Source organism: Polistes dominula, unplaced genomic scaffold (genome assembly GCF_049000335.1).
Source record: "Polistes dominula isolate Pdom_NZ unplaced genomic scaffold, Pdom_raw_medaka contig_79, whole genome shotgun sequence".
NCBI classification, from domain to species: Eukaryota; Metazoa; Arthropoda; class Insecta; order Hymenoptera; family Vespidae; genus Polistes; species Polistes dominula.
Window position 1 is genome coordinate 1,219,959 of NW_028300916.1, and position 22,543 is coordinate 1,242,501.

The 22,543-nt window shown below is 23.7% G+C and overlaps 1 protein-coding gene across 7 annotated transcripts; it reads right to left on the minus strand.

Moving 5' to 3' along the window:
- Window positions 1-126: 126 nt before the first annotated feature.
- LOC107074417 (Major Facilitator Superfamily Transporter 17) lies at window positions 127-22,532 on the minus strand. Of its 7 annotated transcripts, none has more exons than XM_089170584.1 (13): window positions 21,725-22,532; window positions 13,798-13,960; window positions 8,641-8,727; window positions 8,141-8,199; window positions 6,944-7,176; window positions 6,245-6,481; window positions 5,679-5,763; window positions 4,129-4,352; window positions 3,903-4,052; window positions 3,667-3,799; window positions 3,422-3,577; window positions 3,267-3,352; window positions 127-3,183 (listed from the first exon to the last, which is right to left on the minus strand). In XM_089170584.1, the coding sequence occupies exons 3-13, from the start codon at window positions 8,655-8,657 to the stop codon at window positions 2,959-2,961; spliced, it is 1,605 nt and encodes a 534-aa protein (XP_089026710.1). In that variant the 5' UTR covers window positions 8,658-8,727; window positions 13,798-13,960; window positions 21,725-22,532; the 3' UTR covers window positions 127-2,958. The 7 variants fall into 7 exon arrangements, with proteins under 7 accessions (XP_089026710.1, XP_015191317.2, XP_015191319.2 ...); XM_015335831.2 differs by having other exon boundaries at window positions 13,518-13,960; XM_015335833.2 differs by having other exon boundaries at window positions 13,518-13,960; window positions 21,721-22,532.
- Between the last annotated feature and the right edge of the window lie 11 nt (window positions 22,533-22,543).

Sequence of the window (22,543 nt, forward strand, 5' to 3'; positions counted from 1 at the left end):
CGCATGAAAGGTTTTAAGATATTAATTTCATATTTATTAATATATGAAAATTTTTACTTCACTATAAACTATGGTTACGTCAATTTAGTTTTATAATTTGTTTTAATTTTGCAATAATAATAATAATAATAATAATAATAATAATAATATTTTTTATTTTAAATTTTTAATCGATCGTTTGTTTTTTTTTTTTTTTTTCAAGAATTAATCGCAATAACTGTAAATATACATATGTGTACATTTATTTCAAATTGAATATAAATTTGACGTGTTTTTTTTTTGTTTTCTTTTTTTTTTTTTTTGGTCAAATTCAATGTGTAACATTAATATTCGTGGTGTTTTTTTCACATGTGATGTTGTTTAATGGCCGTTCTTTATGCGACACATCATCATTATCATATCTGGTAATGATGCGAATAGAATAGAATGAAGATAACAATATTATTATTGTAAAAACGTTTTAAAACAAAGAATCAAATAACAATTTCAATATATTATTACGATTCATATATGTATATCGATAATCGATAAAGAAAAGGATGCAAACAATTATTCGACGATATAAATCTTCCAACAGAGAGAGAGATAAATGAAAAATACAAGTGTTACAATTATAATACTTCTTAGTAAACACGCTTTAATAATTTCTGTGTGTGTGTGTATGTGTGTGTGTGTGTTAACTTATTAAAACGGAATTCTTACGACGCTTATTATATGTTATATATAATTTTATGAACTTAATTGCAAAAATATAATTATCCTATTATTTTTTTTTTGTTTCGTTTTGTTTTTGTTCTTTTTTTTTATATCTTTTTATTCGTTAAAAATAAGAAAAAAAAAATAAATAAAACATTTAATAACGTTCGTGCACACCGAAGTTTGTTGAAAATTCATGAGAGAGAGTTACCATATAAATATTTAAGAAATTGTTGTTTTATCCCATTAGAGTTGTTCGATAAAGGGATTCAAGAGATTGACAAACTCCGATTAGACACTTTGAAAATCAAACATATCGTAAAGGTACACATAAGTATTAAGATTCTTTGAAGATGTGACACAAGGAGTTTTCTCTTTTTTTTTTACTAAGTTAATAAATGAAATGTACCTACATCAAGGCACTGATTAGTACAGAATTTGTAGTTTCTGTCATTTTATGTGTATATATATATTTTTCTATCGTCCATTATCTATTCTGTATTTTGTAATTCTACTTTATGTATCTTAAAGTGTGTTGTCAAATTTTAGGATATATTTATCTTTTTTTTTTTTAACCAACAACTATATCAAATACTATACCTGCTGCTCTTACAATTTAATTAATAAATTCAAGCAAAATGCGAATTAGAACGAATGATTAGCACTGGTTTTTTTTTTTTGTATTTTTTAACTTTTTCTTCTTCTATCGTGTCTTTTTTTCTAAATTATCGTTCTCCCAATCCCTTTTTCTTTCTACTTCTCGGCATCCGTTCTATTTATAATAATACCACCCAATTTATCATCAGATGTTACATTAAAAAAAAAAAATAAAAAATAAAAATAAAAACATTTTCTTAAGTTTAAATAATTAAACACGCGCGATATCTTTACGAGATCTTTTTGTACGTGATATATATACTTAAGTTATTATAAGTAAGTAGGGTAAGTATTTTCATAAAAATAAAAGATAAAGGAAAAAAAAAAATAAAATAATACAAGAAGATTAGATCACAGAAAATGTATAAAAAGGAAATTATAAAGCAAACGTAATTAATTTTATTTAAAAAAAAAAAAAAAAAAAAAAAAAATGAATATTATACGTGTAATATCGCTAATTAATTATTTCACTGTTGTGTGAGTCTTTTGTGCTCATTTGTCTTTTATCTAAAAAAAAAAAAAAAAAAAAAAATCAAAATTTTCAAATAATAATATTTGAAATCCTTTCTTTTGCTTCCTGAGATAAAACTACCTCATAAAAATATTCTCTTAGCATTATTTCAATATACAATATACCCTGATTTCTATGTGAATAATTTTTTGTATTATAGAAATAACTATATAATTCTTATTTACATACATATGACGACACGACGACGACAACATCGAAAATAAGTACTTTCTCTCGTGTAATATAACCAATCGAAGAGAGAGCTTTTTATACTCAAAAATCTAATATACAAAATAATATTCGAAATTAAACTGAGAAACTCTGATGTCTGATTAATGTAAGAAAAACAAAAAAACAAAAACAAAAAAAAAGAACTAGGAAATCAATGTTTCGAGATTTTCTTAAATAATACAAACTTGAATTGCAATTGAAGAAATATTATACAATCTAACTAGTTTAATTCGAACTTTGTTCCCTATTATATCATATTTTAAACATTATAAATAAAAGTGATTGTGATAGTGTGCGAAACTCTTATTATATGATAAAAGTATCCCAAATGTATCCTAAGAATCTCATATCGGTCATAATTCAATTTTTCTTACGTATAATTTCATAACAAAAATTATGCACCGATAAGATCTATTTGATAAAACGAGACATCAGACAACAGAGAAAAACAGTACAGACGATAAGGCGATAGTTTTTCTACCTCTGTTTATATTTTTTCCTTTTTATATAAATGCATGTATGTATAAACGTATACAGTAGATTCTCTTATAACTCTAGTTCCTAGAAAACGCAATTTTTCTAACGAGCCAAAAATATAGCGAATATTGTTTTGTTTTATTTCTCATTTGCCAAATAAATTATTAACCTCTACTTACTTCTCAACATTCATATTCTCAATTCTCATTCTCAATAAACATATTATATTTTAATGAAAAAAATATTCGAATTTATCTGTAATTACAATAAAACAAAAAGAGATTTCCTATCACGGGATTTTGTATAACGCGAGTTTATACAACGCGTAACGTATTAACCCGCATTATACGGGAGTCTCTACTGTACATAATATATACATATACGCATTATGCTTCTTCAACTATATTGTCTCGATTCGAAACTACCTTTCCGTTCTTGCTAGGTGACTCGTTAAGAGGTTGAGAATCCTCTTGAACGGATTGTGGATACTTTTGATCAGGATAATTCCATTCTTGAATGTCGGCAGTGCCAAAGATTTGATATACGATATATGTACTACAAGCTACACACGTAGTTACTCCGAACACTTTTCTCCAAGCGTCCAATGCTTGCTGTTAAAAGTCAATTATTATTCGATACAAAATTATCATTAGAATTACGGTGTTATAATGTTAACAACAAAAAGTATACTTACGCTTTCTTGAGTGAGCAGACCAGCTGCTATAGGTGACAGAAAACTAGCTGTCATGTGAATAGTTTGTGCGAATGCTAATACAGGACCTACGATAAACAAACAATCCAAATTTCACTCTGAATGTTTCTCTACATAGAAACAATGAAAAAACTTACCGGCAAAATTTGGTGCTATGTCAACGATATTAGCCATTGCACCAGCATAGGCAGCAGTTATAAGTATAACAGCTATGAACCAAACGATTGCTACAAGAATTATATTACATCCCAGATATCCGATAAGAAGAACGAGAATTCCAGGAATCACTTGAGCTAAATAGATCACACAACGAAATCTTTATAATATGATTATTAATTATTATCCCCATACAATAATCTAATTGAATGAAAATAGAACTTACATGACGCCGTGAAAACTTTGCGAACATTTGTCAAAGATAAGATTTGTCGATTGACCAAAACATCGGCGACATAACAAAATACTACGGAACTTAGATAACTACAGATAAATGGTAATCCTGACAAAACGCCATTCTGAAAAAAAAAATAAATATAGATAGATATATCTTTATGTGATATAAATTGAAAAAGATTACAAATATTTGATACGTTATTGAATGCTTTCAAAAAAACCTACAGCCTGAATGCTAAATCCCAGGACGGTTTTTATATACATCGGGCCAGAAATAATAAATACATAATGGACCCATATTCTTCCAAAAGTTGTAATACCGATGGCCCAAGCTGGCCACGACATTAGAATTGATTTCCATGGTACGGGCATTCCCTTGAAAAAATGCAAATATTTGTAAAACAAAAAACGTTTCCTCTTCTATTTAAAAATCAATATCGACAAAATTTACCTCATTCGTTCCCAAAACTTGATTGCCGATGCTTCCACGTATGTAACGTAGCTCCTGTTGAGAGATCCTTGGATGAGCGGCTGGTGTGTCAAAAGCAAAGAAGTACCAGAAGAGACACCACGTTAATCCGATGGTACCGGTCGTGTAGAAAACCACTTTCCATCCAAAATGAGCGATGATGAATCCGCACAACGGATAGGTCAATCCGATCCCAAAGCTGAACCCTGAATATAGATAATCTAGATGTTAGGAATGGCTCACCCCACGACCAGGAAGGAAGCTGAAACATGAGGCTTGTCGAATGACCTCGGGGCCCGGGCTCGTTTCACGATTTGCACGCACGCGCCCTCGATGATCTCTCCTGGATGATGGTGAGCATGAATCAACCCTGTAAAGCGATTTAACTAGAGACTTAATACGAAGGGACGAGGGGTGATGAATGATGAGGCTGTACAGTGGGACAATGAAACTTCTATACCTGAAAACAGTTCGAGCAATATACTAGCTCTCACCGCTAAATGAGTAAACACTCGTCTTACGCAGAGACGCAACCCTGACGCAACCCTGACACAAAACAACTAATCGTATCTATGTTTTACGTTTGAAATATGTCAATATGTAAAAAATATGGAAAGAAAAAGGATAATAAAAAAGATTCTACGTAAAAAAAAGGTATGGTATATATGGTCTATATGGAATATAGAACAATGAAAGAAGATCGATATAAGGTAATATCTTTCTTCTTAAATAAAGTACAATCTAAGAAAATAAAACAAATCGATATATATCTATTCGGTCTGTGGTCAGTCTCTGAGAAAGTTTGAGTGAGAAGAATGAGATTAGAAACACGTGTCGAACGAATGTAGATTTTGGAAAGACAGAACTGACATGTAAAGATAATGAGCGAATAACATTATACAACGTGTGCACGTAGAGTCCGGCTGATTCTACCAGCTGGAAGTATACTCGGCCTTTCTCATGCTGTTGAGTGGTCGCTGATGAGTATACCCCTCGGTCCGGCGAATGCAACCAACGTGTGGAGCTAAACCAATCAAAAAGATCAATATCAACGATCGTGACTATTCGTCACTAAATTATCGTGTCTATCTATAATAATAAGACAGCAACGTAATCATTTACATATGCACATAATATATAAAAGTTATCAATTTCTTGATCCGGACTTGAATTTTGACAGTAAATATTGTTTGATGTTGCGAATAGCTTCTCATTCGAACTTCCATACATTCCAGTCTGAAAGAAGTGTGCATTAGTATATCACGAGGGATTATAATCGTCAACAGAGAGATCCAATATAAGCAACGTACTAGTGTTCTCCGCACATTATAAATGATTTGGGAAACATGATAAATCATATATATATACATTTATATACATACGTATATATACATATATATATATATATAAATAAATATATAAATATATAAATAATAATAGTATTATATAATAATATGATTCGATACGTATCGAAGTTTCACTGTAACACACAAAAGAACTTGTATTAGAGTGTCAGCTGTCTGAAGACTTACCTTGAAAGGAAGACATGAAACGGGATCGTTCTACCGGTGGAATCCAATGTCCAACAATGGCATACATAGCTGGCCAAGTTAACCCCTACAAAAATATATCCCATGTTTTCAAACGTTGTATCATATATTTTCTATAAAGGAAACATTACAAATGAACCTTTTCGCTACGACACCCTTACTAGCAAATGCACTACTACGGTTCATAATAATACCTACACGAACGTACTTAGTCCTTTCAATAGGATTACGTCGAGAATATAAAACTCGTGAGTATAGCTTTTACGAGTACGAGTCTCTTCATTTAATATAAATGATAGATAAAGGAATAGATGGATATTAAAATGTGTAATGCATTTAAAAAATTGTAAACTGTAACATAATGTCAATAGGAAACTATAGTTAGCAGTAAAAGATAGCGAATGTATGACAGTTTGGGTGACTATAGTCACTGGTCGTACACCACAAACTTGACTATAATCATCGTGAATACATCCGCGAGTTTCAAATATTAAATGGTTCTAATCAATGTTAGCAGCGAAAAGGTTAATTACAATGATTCAACCTACACTAGCGATTCCTTGTATACTTCGAAGACCTATCATAGCACCGTAATGAATTTCAGCAGCACTGGGCATAAGTAAACTGCAAATTGCAGTTAAAAGTTGGGATCCACCAAAGACGGTCTTTGTACCAAAATATTGAGTTAAAACGCCGCCCACTACTTGTGATAAGATATAACACCAATAGAAGGAACCAAGAATGGCAGACTGAATGGCTGGACTCCAGTCAAACTCACCCTCTTCCTGCAAATAATAAAATGTAGCGTATACGACGATCGATAAAACACCATTTTTCTTGTTCTCTCTTACATTAAAAAAACTTCACATTATATAAAATTTCAAATGATTCTTATTGAATAATTTAAAAAATTGTTCGCATGACTCGTCACATAACTTGTTAGTTTTTCTTAGAAAGAATGAAATTCATATACGATCGTATTAAAATTTACAAAGTTAAGGAAAAAGTGTGACTTCATTATTAATAATTTACATAAAAACGTTTAAAATACGCAATACTAAATGATTCCAAATTACGTAAGTTCTACGAAGTATAAACGTCAATTTAGTAAATAAGTATTGCGTGACAATTCGTAAAGTATACGATCGAAGTAGATAATAACGATAGAAAATAGATTCCTAAGGTTTATTTCAAAATTGAAATTGAGTATATAGAAATAATCGAAAAAATCTGATTATTGTTTATACCTCTAATCTAACAAAGTTACTGCTGTTACTACTATTGTTGTTGTTTTCCACGTGCGATACATTCGCCGATTTGTAACAATAATGAGACGTCTCAGTGGTGACCGTGACATTTGATTTCATAGTTGGTTTTGCCATGGCCACCATTGTAAGATTAATGTCAGTCCTCATCATAAAGGAAACAAGGAACCCGGAAAAAGAAAGCATATAGAGAACAACTCGTGCTGGCACCATGTCTGAAAAATAAATACAAATGGAATGCGTTATCGGATCGTACAAATTCTTTATTGAAGCAATTATTAAGAACAACAATTGACAGTATTTATTATATACTATTCAATTGAGTGCGCGAATCAATCAATCAAGTGAATGACAATAAGTAACTTAGTATATGTAAGTAGAGTGTGTATATGAATAAACTAAATTTCCAATGAGTATTCCATTTTTATCTTTATCTCTATCTCTCTCTCTCTCTCTTTCTCTCTTTTGATAATGTCTCTCTATGATTATTTATCTTTTGACTAACTGTACATTAATAATATTTTAGAGTAAAATCAACATAAATTATTCATACTAATGTTTATCGAGAAATGTTCTCCAGGTGTTACTTAAATGAATATAATACAATATATGCTTGTACTGATGATATCATTACACGAACAAATCGATACTGACTATTTACGTCCGGTATAATGTACTATTCAACGAATAAGAAGAATAATTCTTTTATTCGAATTATCGATCGTTTTGTTAAGAAGAATAACAGTACTATGAAAAAATTGTTTTCCGTTAAAAATGACGACGATAATTCTACATTTTTATATTTTATGCATGCTTGTATTATTACATTTTTCTTTGTATTTAGGAAAATAATAAAAAAAAAAATAATAATAATAATATAATGAAATTAAAAATATTATCATTATTATATTATTATTATTATTATTATTATTATTATTATATATATATATATATATTATTTTTATTATATATTATATATAAATAATAATAATATAATATAATTATTAATATAATAAATATAATATTATAAATAAAATAAATAAATATATATATATATATATATAATAATATAAAATATATATATATAATGTGATACATATTATATATACTATTTTAAAAAATAATAAAAATGATAAAATGAAATAAAAAATATTATCATTATTATTATTATTATCTTACCTCCTAATCTCCGTAAACTACAGGGTGATCTTTTTTTATACATGCCGGGTTCCTCGTATCTATAAAAGGGAATATATTTCATATCTTGAAATATTCTTATATTTACACAAGCACTACTAAATATAATATATAGAAAAAAAAACGATAAAGATAGATAAAAACTTTAAATATATATATGTGCCCTTAATTATGAAAGTGATCTAAGTCATATATCTCTTGTTTCGAGATATTTAAAGATTTATACTTGAACGCTATATGAATTTTATACAATATTGAAATAACAAACATTATCTAACGATTCATGTTTGATAATATCATTTTCAAATTACATTGAATTTATTTAGTTTATAATAATGTAGTGCGTAATAACTGTTAAACTCATTTTTTTTATTAATTTTTACTTAGACCACTTTCATAATTATGGGCACATATAGGCTGCTACACTTGCTTGGATTTATTTAATATTTGTATTACGATAATAACATGTAAATAATATTTACCTCGGTGAATCTTCCATTTTTATGTAGTAGTAAATACAAATGAAATTTATCCCTTCTTAATTGAAAAAATATAGATCTTCTTGGATTCTAAAAAAAAAAAAACAGAAAAAAGAGAATAATAATAGACCAAAAAAAAATTAAAATAATTATTATGATTATCATTTTATTTCTTAGTGATTTAATAATTTACGAAACCCACCAACCCCTTCCTTTTCTCCTTAATGAAAAAATCAATCAGAAATAATTGTTTTCGTCGTAGTTAACAAATTGACTTACCAAAAAAGAAAAGAAAAGAAAAGAAAAGAATAGAAAAGAAAAGAAAATGAATAAAGTTTAGCGAAATTATTGACAAAAAAAAAAAACAAAAACAAAAACAAAATCAAAATAAGAAACGTTCTGTCCGTTGTGTTTTCATAAAACGACTGGCGTAAATTGGTGCAATATAACGTTCTATACATATATAATTACTAATCATACATGCAGAATCTGTTTCTTTTTATGTAACTTCCGCCGCAAGGCTTGAATGTCAACGATATCGTATGTGTTAAAACTATACAAGCTTCGTCATTACCACACATGTAAAACATTTATATATTTAAATATATATATATATATATAAAATAAATAACCATGTGTTTTTAACATAAATAATGAAGAACATTTGTTTAAAGATAACTAACTAATCAAGTTAATAATTCAAAGTATTCGTATTGTTTTGTTGTAACTATTAAAAAAAATAAAAAATAAAAATAAAATTTTAAAGTTAAAATTGTTAATGAATTATCACTTAGATAAAAATGTTGATTTAATTTATTAAACATGACTCATAGATTATTATGAATATTGATTATTATACACGTATGAACAATATTATTTTACCAGTTGATTTTTTATTTTTTTTTTTATATTGTAGTTATTAGATAACTATGTGTTATACAATGTTGTTTGACTTGTAACATTAATTATTTACATTTGCTTATTACTCTTTAAATGTAGTTGTTTATTTATTTATTTTTTTTTTAATTTGATAGATAAAGATAAATTGATTACGGATTATTGATGATTTCTTTCGAACAATTTTGACGAAATCAATGAAATTAAAAAATACCAACATTGTATTTTATTAATGTCATTGTTATTCACTGACCTTAAGATCAATAAGGTAAACGTGTATATCCCAGAATTTCATATCGACCTAACGACTTAAGAATTCCAACTAGCTATTTCTCATATTCACGATCTTTAAATTCCCCAATGAAAAAGAATGCGAATTTATTGTAATATCACCTATGAGATCTATTAAAATTCATTCTATATAATAGATGAATAGAAGTACAAAAGAAAAAATAAAATTAAAATTAAAATTAAAATAATAAACAATAAAACAAATAATAATTCAAAATATCCAATCAATTTTCTAAATTATCTCTGATAATATATTTTTTTTAAATTAATTTATTCTAACTATGGTCACACATTTATATAATAAAAAAATTAAAATTAAAATTAAAATTAAAATAATAAAAAATGAAACAAATAATAATTCAAAATATCCAATCAATTTTTTAGATTATCTCTAGTAATATATTTTTTTAAAATTAATTTATTCTAACTATGGTCACACATTTATATAATAAAAAAATTAAAATTAAAATTAAAATTAAAATAATAAACAATGAAACAAATAATAATTCAAAATACCCAATCAAATTCAGAGATTATCTCTGGTACTATATTTTTTTTAATTAATTTATTCTAAATATGCTATGGTCACACATTTATATACTAAAAAAATTAAAATTAAAATTATAATAATAAAAGATAAAACAAATAATAATTCAAAATATTCAATCAATTTTTTAGATTATCTATAGTAATATATTTTTTTAATTAATTTATTCTGACTATGCTATGGTCACACATTTATATAATAAAAAAATGAAAATTAAAATTATAATAATAAAAAATAAAACAAATAATAATTCAAAATATCCAATCAATTTTTTAGATTATCTCTGGTAATATATTTTTTTATTAATTATTTATTCTAAATTCGCTATAGTAACACATTTATATAACAAAAAAATTAAAATTAAAATTAAAATTAAAATTAAAATTAAAATTAAAATAATAAACAATAAAACAAATAATAATTCAAAATATTCAATCAATTTTTTAGATTATCTCTGATAATATATTTTTTTAAAATTAATTTATTCTAACTATGGTCACACATTTATATAATAAAAAAATGAAAATGAAAATTATAATAATAAAAAATAAAACAAATAATAATTCAAAATACCCAATCAAATTCAGAGATTATCTCTGGTACTATATTTTTTTAAATTAATTTATTATAAATATGCTATGGTCACACATTTATATACTAAAAAAATGAAAATTAAAATTATAATAATAAAAAATAAAACAAATAATAATTCAAAATATCCAATCAATTTTTTAGATTATCTCTGGTAATATATTTTTTTAAAATTAATTTATTCTAAATTCGCTATAGTAACACATTTATATAACAAAAAAATTAAAATTAAAATTAAAATTAAAATAATAAACAATGAAACAAATAATAATTCAAAATACCCAATCAATTTCCTAAATTATCTCTGATAATATATTTTTTAAAAATTAATTTATTCTAACTATGGTCACACATTTATATAATAAAAAAATGAAAATGAAAATTATAATAATAAAAAATAAAACAAATAATAATTCAAAATATTCAATCAATTTCTTAAATTATCTCTAGTAATATATTTTTTTTAAATTAATTTATTCTAACTATGCTATGGTCACCCATTTATATAACAAAAAAAAAATTAAAATTAAAATTAAAATAATAAAAAAAAAAACAAATAATAATTCAAAATAACCAATCAATTTCTTAGATTATCTCTGGTAATATTTTTATTTTTAATTAATTTATTCTAAATATGCTATGGTCACACATTTATTCCTAGTAAACGTATTTATGTAAATGCTATCGATAACACCTGTTGCTAATCCGATGAAACAATATTCAAAGATTGATCACAATTAATTCAATTAATTAACAGTTAATTTGTTTAAATTAACATGATTCTTATATAATAATATCATATATTTCTAAATCAAAATATATTTTATATTATATACAGGTTGATTCTCTCAACCAGATCGTGGTGTATGATAGTATGATAGTAGCAGAAAAGTAAATAAGGAAAAAAATGCATACAAAATTTAGGAATAAAACATGACATTAGTATGTTTTTTGCTACATTGAGTCATTTTTGAGATTATTTGTGTCAATTTTGTTTTTTTAAATACAATGTTGTTTTAATACTTATTTTTGGATAATGACTCTGACAAAAGGAATTCAATGATGTGCAAATATTAAATGCTGAACCTGACAATGACCAATAAAAACTATTCGGAAAATAAAAATTTTGTCTGAGTTATGTGTCAAGTGCTATCTTTTTGAATATAATTAATTTTGAGCACAATATTTCTACAAAAAAAAAAAAAATAAATAAATAATAATAATAATAATATATATATATATATTATATGTATAATTATATTAATTTTAATTAATTTATTATATTACTATAATATAATATTATAGTAATGTATTACATTACTAATGTACATTACTACAATATTAATATTAAAATTAATATAAAATAATATAAAATTTTTTATATTATATTATATTATATTAATTTTAATTAATTTATTATATAACTATAATATAGTATTATAGTAATGTATTACATTACTAATGTACATTACTACAATATTAATATTAAAATTAATATAATATAATATATAATTTTTTATATTATATTATATTAATTTTAATTAATTTATTATATAACTATAATATAGTATTATAGTAATGTATTACATTACTAATGTACATTACTACAATATTAATATTAAAATTAATATAATATAATATGTAATTTTTTATATTACATTATATTATATTAATTTTAATTAATTTATTATATTACTATAATATAGTATTATAGTAATGTATTACATGACTAATGTACATTACTACAATATTAATATTAAAATTAATATAATATAATATATAATTTTTTATATTACATTATATTATATTAATTTTAATTAATTTATTATATAACTATAATATAGTATTATAGTAATGTTAATGTACATTACTACAATATTAATATTAAAATTAATATAATATAATATATAATTTTTTATATTACATTATATTATATTAATTTTAATTAATTTATTATATAACTATAATATAGTATTATAGTAATGTTAATGTACATTACTACAATATTAATATTAAAATTAATATAATATAATATATAATTTTTTATAGTACATTATATTATATTAATTTTAATTAATTTATTATATTACTATAATATAGTATTATAGTAATGTGTTACATTACTAATGTACATTACTACAATATTAATATTAAAATTAATATAATATAATGTTAATATATTATATTATATTATATTAATAATATATATATTATAAATACAATTATATATATTGTATATAAGTATGAGTTTGTTTTGATTGTTTATGTATTCGTACGGTTCGTGTTATCTTTTAGATTATTTCCAATCAAAATTTCTTTACTAATAATAACACAAATTCTTACCCAAAAAAAAAAAATAAAAAAAATAACAAAAAGTAATTATATTTATGATAATTTTGTAATCTATCTTTTTAAAAATATTCTTTTTTTTTCATTCCAACAACAAATAAAAACAAAAGATATATATTTAATTAAAAATCGTGTGCACGTACACATAAATCATTTGAATTTTTTTTTATTTCTAATTATTATTAATATAAAAATATTTTCTTACCAATATAATTATACAGACACACACACACAACCAGAGAGATCCTTTTTCCTCTTGCCAAACAAAATAAAACAGAAAAAACAAAAACCAAAAAAAAACAAAAACAAAAAAAACTAGCAAAAGAAAATAAACCGATTCGAAAATAAATGAAACAAAAATTGCAACAAATTTTCACAAATTATTCCGAGAGTCAGTGATTTCTGTCGAAAATCAGAATCCCATGGTTTTAATTGAATAACAAACGGTCTTATTTTATTAACAAAATCAACGACATGGTATACACCATCGATTGAAGAAATATACGATGCACTCTCGTCGCATCTCGATACTGAATGTCGATTGAAAACCGGCGAAATGCCTTCTTCTTCTTCTTCTTTTTCTTCTTCTTCCTCTTCCTCTGGCTTTCCAACCCCACTGCCACCGTCTTCTTACGAGTCGCCGACCGCCTTACGGAATAATATAATGATAGACAGTGAAAGAGAAGAATAGGGGGGGGGGGAATGAGCTAAACGTAAGGGAGGATGGTGAGTAAGAGAGAGAGAGAGAAAAAAAATATTTAAAAAAACAATGATCACGCATAATCAAACTCATTAAAATTTTCATACAAGTTTAAATAAATCGAAACAAGTTCATAAATTAAATATGTATGTATGCATATATATTGTAATTTTTCTTAACCCTTTGCATGCTGAATACTATTACTTTAAAATATATTTTGTAAATTATGTTCAATAATTAAAAGTTTTTCTTTATAAATATAATTTAATTAATTAATATATACATTACATTATTTTACAAACACATATGCGTCCATAGCACTCAAAGGGTTAAATAAAAAAAATACCATTAGCATAATTACTATATGTATATATTTAATATTTAATTAAATTACATATAGTATTATGTATAGAAAATTAATAATATATTATTTTTATTATATATATAATAAATATATATAATAAATAAATAATAATAAAATATTATATTTATTATAAATATTATATTATAAATTATATATATACTAATAAAAATATATATATATATTTATATAATATTTTAATATTGAAATTAATTTATTTTATATATATAATTATTATTATAATATAATAATTTTTATTTATTACATATATATATATATATATATATATAAAATTATATTTATAATATAATATAATATATATATAATTATATTTATATTATATATAGTATATAGTAATAATTTATATATTTTATATAATATATAATTAATTATTTAATAATATATTAATAATAATTATATATATAGTATGTATTGGTCCCCTGCACTCCCATAAATAAATTGAAATATTTTACTATAAAAAATTCAATATTTAACGAACATTTTCTTTGGTATAATTAACATACAATTACTTCTAGAGTTTCACTTTTATTATCACGAATATACGTGAAATTTATAGATGGTAATTTTAACATAAGTATACCGCCATATAAGTAAAATTATTTTATCTATATTAGAGAAAAAAAGACAACTCATTGCACGTGACATAAACGAAAATAATGCACTCATTAGATAACATTATTTGAGCACAATGTTCGTAAACAATACTTATGAACATTAAATATAAGTAAGGCTTACAATATGTACATTAAATATTTTTTTTTTTACTTATTTTAGTGTAATTTAGCATAGTTACTTTTAAATAATAGAAAGAATGAGAAACCTTTTAATTTACTTAACGGAAGACTCTTTGAAAATTCTATTATTCCAATACAGTTAAATTCCATTCTTTTCTAAAAAAAAGAAAAAAAAAGAAAAAAAAAAATACCGTACAAAGTAAGACTCCAATTAAGATCTATTAATTACACATAATTTTTCTATACATTTTTGAAATAAGAAATTCTTCCTACTTTTTTTCACTCATATAAAACTATTGACACATTTAGAATTGTTGTATTAAAAATAAAAAGAAATAAAAATAAAAAATAAAAAGAAAGATAAATTGTTAAGTTATATTTCCTTCACATTCTTATTTTAATAGAATCGAACAATTATTTGAAATAAATGAAAAGAAAAAAAAGAAGTTATCCATATAAATGATAGGAAGTAAATTAATTAAACGATACGCAACTATTTATCGTTGAAAATAAATATATTATAATATATTAATATAATATAAATATAATATTTATATATAATAATAATAATATATAATATATTTTTTAATATTATTATTATATATAAATATTATATATTATTATATATATTATAATAATAACATATAAATAATTAATATTTACATATAATAATAATATTAATATATTATAATAATAATATATAATATATTAATATAATAAATATAATAATATAATTATAATATATTATATATAGATGTAATATTTTATATATATCATTAATATTTTATATTAATTTTATAAATAAATATATATTCTTATTTATATATATAATAAATATTATATTATTATATATATATATATTTTTTTTATTATTAAATACATTTTTATATATATATATATATATAATTTATATTGTAAAAACTATTACCTACTTTATAGTATCATTTTTCGATTAATTTTTAAAAGGAAGCTCTATCTTTCAAGAAATTTTAACAGCAAGATTTGCAGTTATTTTTATTTTTATTTTTTCAGAATACTAAGCATATTTTAATGAAAGTATAATCTAAAAATATTACATCCAAAACTCGTGAAACAAACATAATATTATACTTTTTTTTTATTTTATTCATTCTTAATATTAATTCATTTAATTCATATTATTAAATGATACGAATATTTTGTTAATAAACTTTCAAATAATTGTTTACCTTATGTTATGTTCAAAATGTTGTTTACTTTATGTTCAAAGTTATTGAAAATTAACATCTTTTTACAATTTGAGATTATAACTAACTCATAAATTTCTAAATTTATTACGCTTAACCTAAATACATCAGTTCTAACATGTGATACCTATATATATATATATATATATATGCATGCATTTATGCATATATATGTAGGAGAGTTTTAAGTGTAGCAGAGGTAGACAAAAACTAGTATTCAGTCCTTTCTGTAGATCTCATTTTATTTGAAAAAGAGAAATCTATCCAGATTAAAAGAAAAGATTAGGTGGGCCATAAAACCATAAACGAACCTTGAGGGTTATTAGGATATTGGTGTAATAAAAAACCATGTGTGCAGTGTAGGGACCCTTTGAAGAATTTCCGATATGCGATGCCATAAAAAGGTGTAACATTCCGATGTGCTAGATTAAGTTTCTGTATGCATAGTTCCCACTACCGAAAACCATAGGCTGTACCTGTCGGTGGACTATGGGGTGGATCCTTATGCTATTGGTCAGTAAGATTTGTAAGCTTCTTCCCTCTCAAAAAGGGGTGTAGGTGATTTCTGATATAAAAGGCATGGAAAAGAATAAGAGAGCAGACTCTCGGGGGTAGAAGTAAAGGAGTCTCAGTCGTAGAAATAGAATGTAGTTAGATATCAGTTGTAACGGTCGCAGTTGTATCAGTTGTAACAGTCGTAAGAATTCAGTCGCTCATCTAAGTTGTAACCGTAAGATTGTGAAACTAATATTGTACTTTTTCTAATACCTGTTTTAAATAAATCTTATTAGTAGGATTAAACTGGGTGTATGTTCACCTCGCACCTCTCACCCTAAATAAATTATACCTACATATATGTGCATATATATATTTATATTTATTTCTATATTTCATGTATAGCACTTGTAATGTAATCTAAAATGATAAGAATTAATTCGAATACATAAAAAAGACAAAAAATGACGACACTTTCAAGTACTTTCGAAGTTTCTTTAAATCATGCGACAGATTTTGAAAACCTAATCTTCGTGTATAATACGATTATTATAAAATTTTCGGAAATTGTTATGATAAAATGATAAAATCATGACGAAGAAGGAAACATTGATTATTAAGTTGTTAAATTTTTTTTCTATATTAGACATATTGATAATCTAAAATGTGTTTTATTTACATTTCCTAATTCCTAATCCTTGCAAACAATTATTAATTATTAATTATTTGGTAAAGTATTTTTGATAGAAACGTGATTTCCGAAAAATTTCAATTTTAACAGGGGCGTAGAGAATAAAATAAATTTTGGTAATCACTAATCTAAATATTAACTTTTAAATGATGTAACAAATTGATAAAAAAAAAAAAAAATATCAAATTAAACGTAGTAACGGTTTCGAAGATATGAAAGGGTTAAAGTTTAAATACGTAAGCAATTCGTAAATCCCCCCAAAACGTAACAGTTAAAAAATTACGTAAATAAACGTATTGAAAAAATAATTGAAAATCAAAAATTACAACCACACAAAAATTAACAGTACTTAATCAATTAGTACTTTGATATGTGTAGTATAAAAATGAATGATATATTTAAAAAATAAAATAAATAGATAAAAAAATTATTAAGTAAATAAAAAGAAGTAATTCAACAATTCTTACGATTGTAAATGACATAAAAATATTAGACATTATCACAAAAAAGAAAAAAAAAGAAATATAAAAAATGGAAAAAGATAATAGTAGCCTCTTAAAATGATAAAACCTATTATTTCGCAAGATGAAGAATTCGTAAGCTTGTAGAGGAAAATTACGTGACACCTAATAATTATATATTACGTCGTTCATAAAAAATATAATGAATCGCATATTGAATTTCAAATTATTGAACAAAAAGTTCTAATTACAAATTCTCGTGTTTGTTAGTTTCTCTGATTCTATTTTTCTATTTTTTCTTTTTTTCTTTTTTCTTTTTTTTCAAGAAATATTGCAAATTGTGCTTAGAATAATCGTGCAAAGTATCGATAGATACATCGTCACTACTTAATTCAATGTAATATATATATATATATATATATACATGCATATACTTTTTAATTAATTTATTTATTTATTTCTATAATTATATAATGATATTATATATATATATAAATTATTATATATGCTATTATAACTTTTTCTAATATTATAAAGATATATAATATAATATTAATTTTATATATATATATTATATTTTAATTTATTATATATTTTTATTATATAGTATATATTATATATATATTATATAAATATATTATATTATTATATATATTTTATATAATATTATTTTTATATTATTATTTTATTATTGTTATTATTATTATTATTATTATTATTATTATTATTATATTTTATATATTATTATTTTTATATTATTAATATTATTTTAATATTATTATAATATTATTATATATATAATAATAATAATAATAATAATAATAATAAATTTAAATAATATATAATTATATATATTATTTAATTATAATTATATTATATATAAAATTATATATTTTATAATTTATATATATATATATATATAAAATACAATAATAATTATAATAATTATATCTATAAAACTATTTATTATTAAAATTATTTATTCACTTTGAAATAATAGTAAAGTAAAATCAAAAATTAAAATAAGGCGTTAAAAAGGACAAGAAAAGAAAAAGAAAAAAAAAACAAAGAAATATATTTAAGAAAAAAGTTGAAATAATTTACTTCTCAAAATTAACTTCAACTCAAAAACAAACAATTTATTTAATGATATAAAATTTTTAAAAATTACAAAAAAAAAAGAATAAAAGCTGAGAAAAATAAATTCATTTGAAAATTTGTTTTTTTTTTGTTTTTTTTCTTTTTTTCAAATACATTATAATCATTAATAGTTTTACACGAATGATAATAATTCTACTCATTGTTTTAATGTATTTAAACAATTCTTTTTCGTCAGTAAACAACTCGATTCCAATTAATAAAAAGCTTTACGGTTAACTTTAATTATTCTTTAGTTAAGCTTATAAAGATCGTCATCAAGATGATCATACAACTTAAGTAATGGAATTGTACCCTGTGAGTCAGCAAAAAATTAAACACGTGATTGTCCAGCACACGTATAAATGTTTTATATATGGATTGTATATTTTATTTGTATTACATAATATATATATATATATTACATAATCTATCGGATAATTCAATAACTATTATATTACCACCTTAAATGTCTAATGACAGTGGATTATTTAAAAAATTGAAAAAAAGAAATTGATTCTATAATTGGTTTTATAATATTAGGTCATCCCAAAAGTTTTACTTTTTGTTTTAGTAATTCTACGGACATAATAATTTTTAAATTGAATAATTTACAGTATAGAAAAAAGTAAAATAGAACAGAATCGCTATTATTATTTAGTAAAATAACGTAAAATACAAATAAAAAAAAAGGTATATTACCCATACAATATTGTTTAACTTATCACTAAAAAATGGAAGGCATTTATGGAACGACCTAATATCAATTATTTAAAAAAAAATATTTTCACAACCAATTGACTGTAATTATCAGTACAGATAACTTCATTCTTTTGTATTTTGTATGAATACATTTTTTCTTTTTCATTTTTGATAAAAAAAAAAGGTATTAGCATACAAAGTCAAAAAGTTATTAGTTGACGAGGTAGTTTTAAAACAAAGAATGTTTTGTAATTAACGTAATAGAAACGAAAGAGAGAGAAAGAGGGAAAGTAAGAGAGAGAGAGAGAGAGAGAGAGAGAATCATATTTTTATTATTTTTTTAAGTTAAACAAATTATTTCAAAGTAAAATGCAATCAGTTTAAAAAGTAAGATTTTTAATGATAATACTTTTTCTCCCACTGGTAAATGAACTTGCACAATTTTTTTTTTTTGGTAAAGAAATAAATAATAAAAAAATTTGAAATTAGAATTGTCAGTAAATCATTTAGAATATTTATAGATTATATAATATATATATATATATATATATATATATTTATTTATTTATTTATTAATTATTATAATATTATATATTATTATATAATTAATATTATTAATATTATTATAAATTATATATATATTATATAATAATATATAACATATAATATTATATAATATATATTATATAATATATAATATATATAATATTATATACATATATATATAAGGAATGATATATATATATATATATAGATTCCTTTAGTTAAACATACATAACCTCACGTGAGAACGAAGCAATGCAACTTGAAACGAAATAACATGAACAATGTCGTTCGTTAAGCTATTTATGCAGTTTACATAACATTAATAATGTAAAGAAAAAAGAAAAAGGAAATAAGATATAAAAATTGTTTTTATGCAATTGCAATCCCTTTTCTTTTTTTTTTTGCTTTTCTAAGAATAAATAAGACAACTATATATATACTACTCGAATACTTTTAAAATCATCATTGTGTTAAGGAACGTGAAAGGGTTTAAACACCAATACAATTACCAACAGTCCGGTTAAAGTCATTGATTTAAAGCAAGGTCAATATTTTGCAACAAGAGTCAAAGCAGACCTCGCTAAGTTAGCCAGGAATTTCTACGAAGCGAAATGGCCAAAGAATGAGAGGAGATTGCATTGCGTCATCGCAAAATATCTCGAGTTGTCATCAACAAATTACTTGCTCTCTTTTCTCTCAAAAGATTCATTCGCGACACGACAAATGGAGGAAGATTAAAGATGGACGACCGAAAAGGGCGATTACCAATGATTCGACCTTTTCAACTTTAATCTTTATTTTTTATCTCGATAAAAACGTTCATTACAATTTATCTCTTTTACCTCAACAAATAAACAACGAAGTGATCATTGACAAGCAAATATTCATTAAGAATTAAGTAAGTATATTTTTCAAGTAAGAAAATGTATTATTATCTACATATTAAAAATAAAATCATACTTAACGATAGTATGTTAAGAGGATGCAGTACATAAAAAAAGAATAGTTTCTTTTGTTAAATATCGTCATCGAAGATATTAACACACTACACTGTTCACAGAAAACATTACGTACCATGTATTCATTATAGACACTAATTTCTATATCTAAATGAACTATTTGTAAGTTTTCTGACAACATTTTGATTAGTTTCAATATACACTAATATTTCTATGTATTGTAATGACTGACCGGTAAATATAAAATAAACTGAGAGATACTGGATGTTAGACGTATCCCATAATGATAAAGAATATACATATAAGTATGATAAAAATATATTTAAGTGGGTAATTAAAAGAACGTAATAATATAAGAAAACAAATGAAACTCACTCACTTTCGTAGAGTTCCAGCGTTGGACCGAGAGTTCGGACGATATGTTCGAGCTCTTCCGCGACGACATTTTCGTCCGTTTCGTTCGTTCACGGTTGGTATGTACGTGGCGAGAAGAGAGCGGAGGGGGCACACGTGTGTACACTCGCTCGCACGCGGAACACGACTCCCGTGCCGGTTCCCCCACTACTCCGCTTGCCCTTCCCACCTTCGATCGCGAGCGACACTGCGTGGTGGCGCTGCGATCGCACCTTACGAACGTATATCAAACGAACGGTACCCCGAGCTAAACTAATTTATTCATATTTCTAATTTTTTCGAATTTTTTTTTTTTTTTAAATACTTTCAAGATCGTACTGCTGTCCGTAATAATATTAAATATGCACTTGAATGTTTTTTAACTGATCTAACCTTGCATACACGCGACATGTTTGCACGATAAAATAAATTTCTACAAATAATAACGAATCAATTAAAAATTAATAAAATAAAGTGTTAATACAAATATTGTATTGGTCAATTTAACATTTGTTTTATTTTCATATGAAATATCGCAAACAATAATTTGATGATTCAGCTGATCACGTGTGCTGCTCGAATATTCTTTGACATTTGATTTCTTCCTTATCCACTCTTGACCATACTGCTATCTTTTCACTGTCATTTAACTAATACACAACCGTTTCTTTTTGCACACAAACAATATCAGACAACACACGGAATTTACTGAGAAATGTTGTTACGATTAATGAAACACGATGCAGAGATTTCGTTATAATCGATCGTAAGATACTGCGACGTCTCACGGTTTAAGCAGTAACGT

Bases quoted from the DNA above. Each gene is read 5' to 3' on its own strand.
- LOC107074417 (XM_015335832.2), bottom strand. The intron at 7,177-8,140 runs GTAAGATAATAA...TTTATTTTTCAG, and splicing joins TAGTTTACGGAGATTAGGAG to ACATGGTGCCAGCACGAGTT. The intron at 3,800-3,902 runs GTAGGTTTTTTT...TTTTTTTTTCAG, and splicing joins TGGGATTTAGCATTCAGGCT to AATGGCGTTTTGTCAGGATT.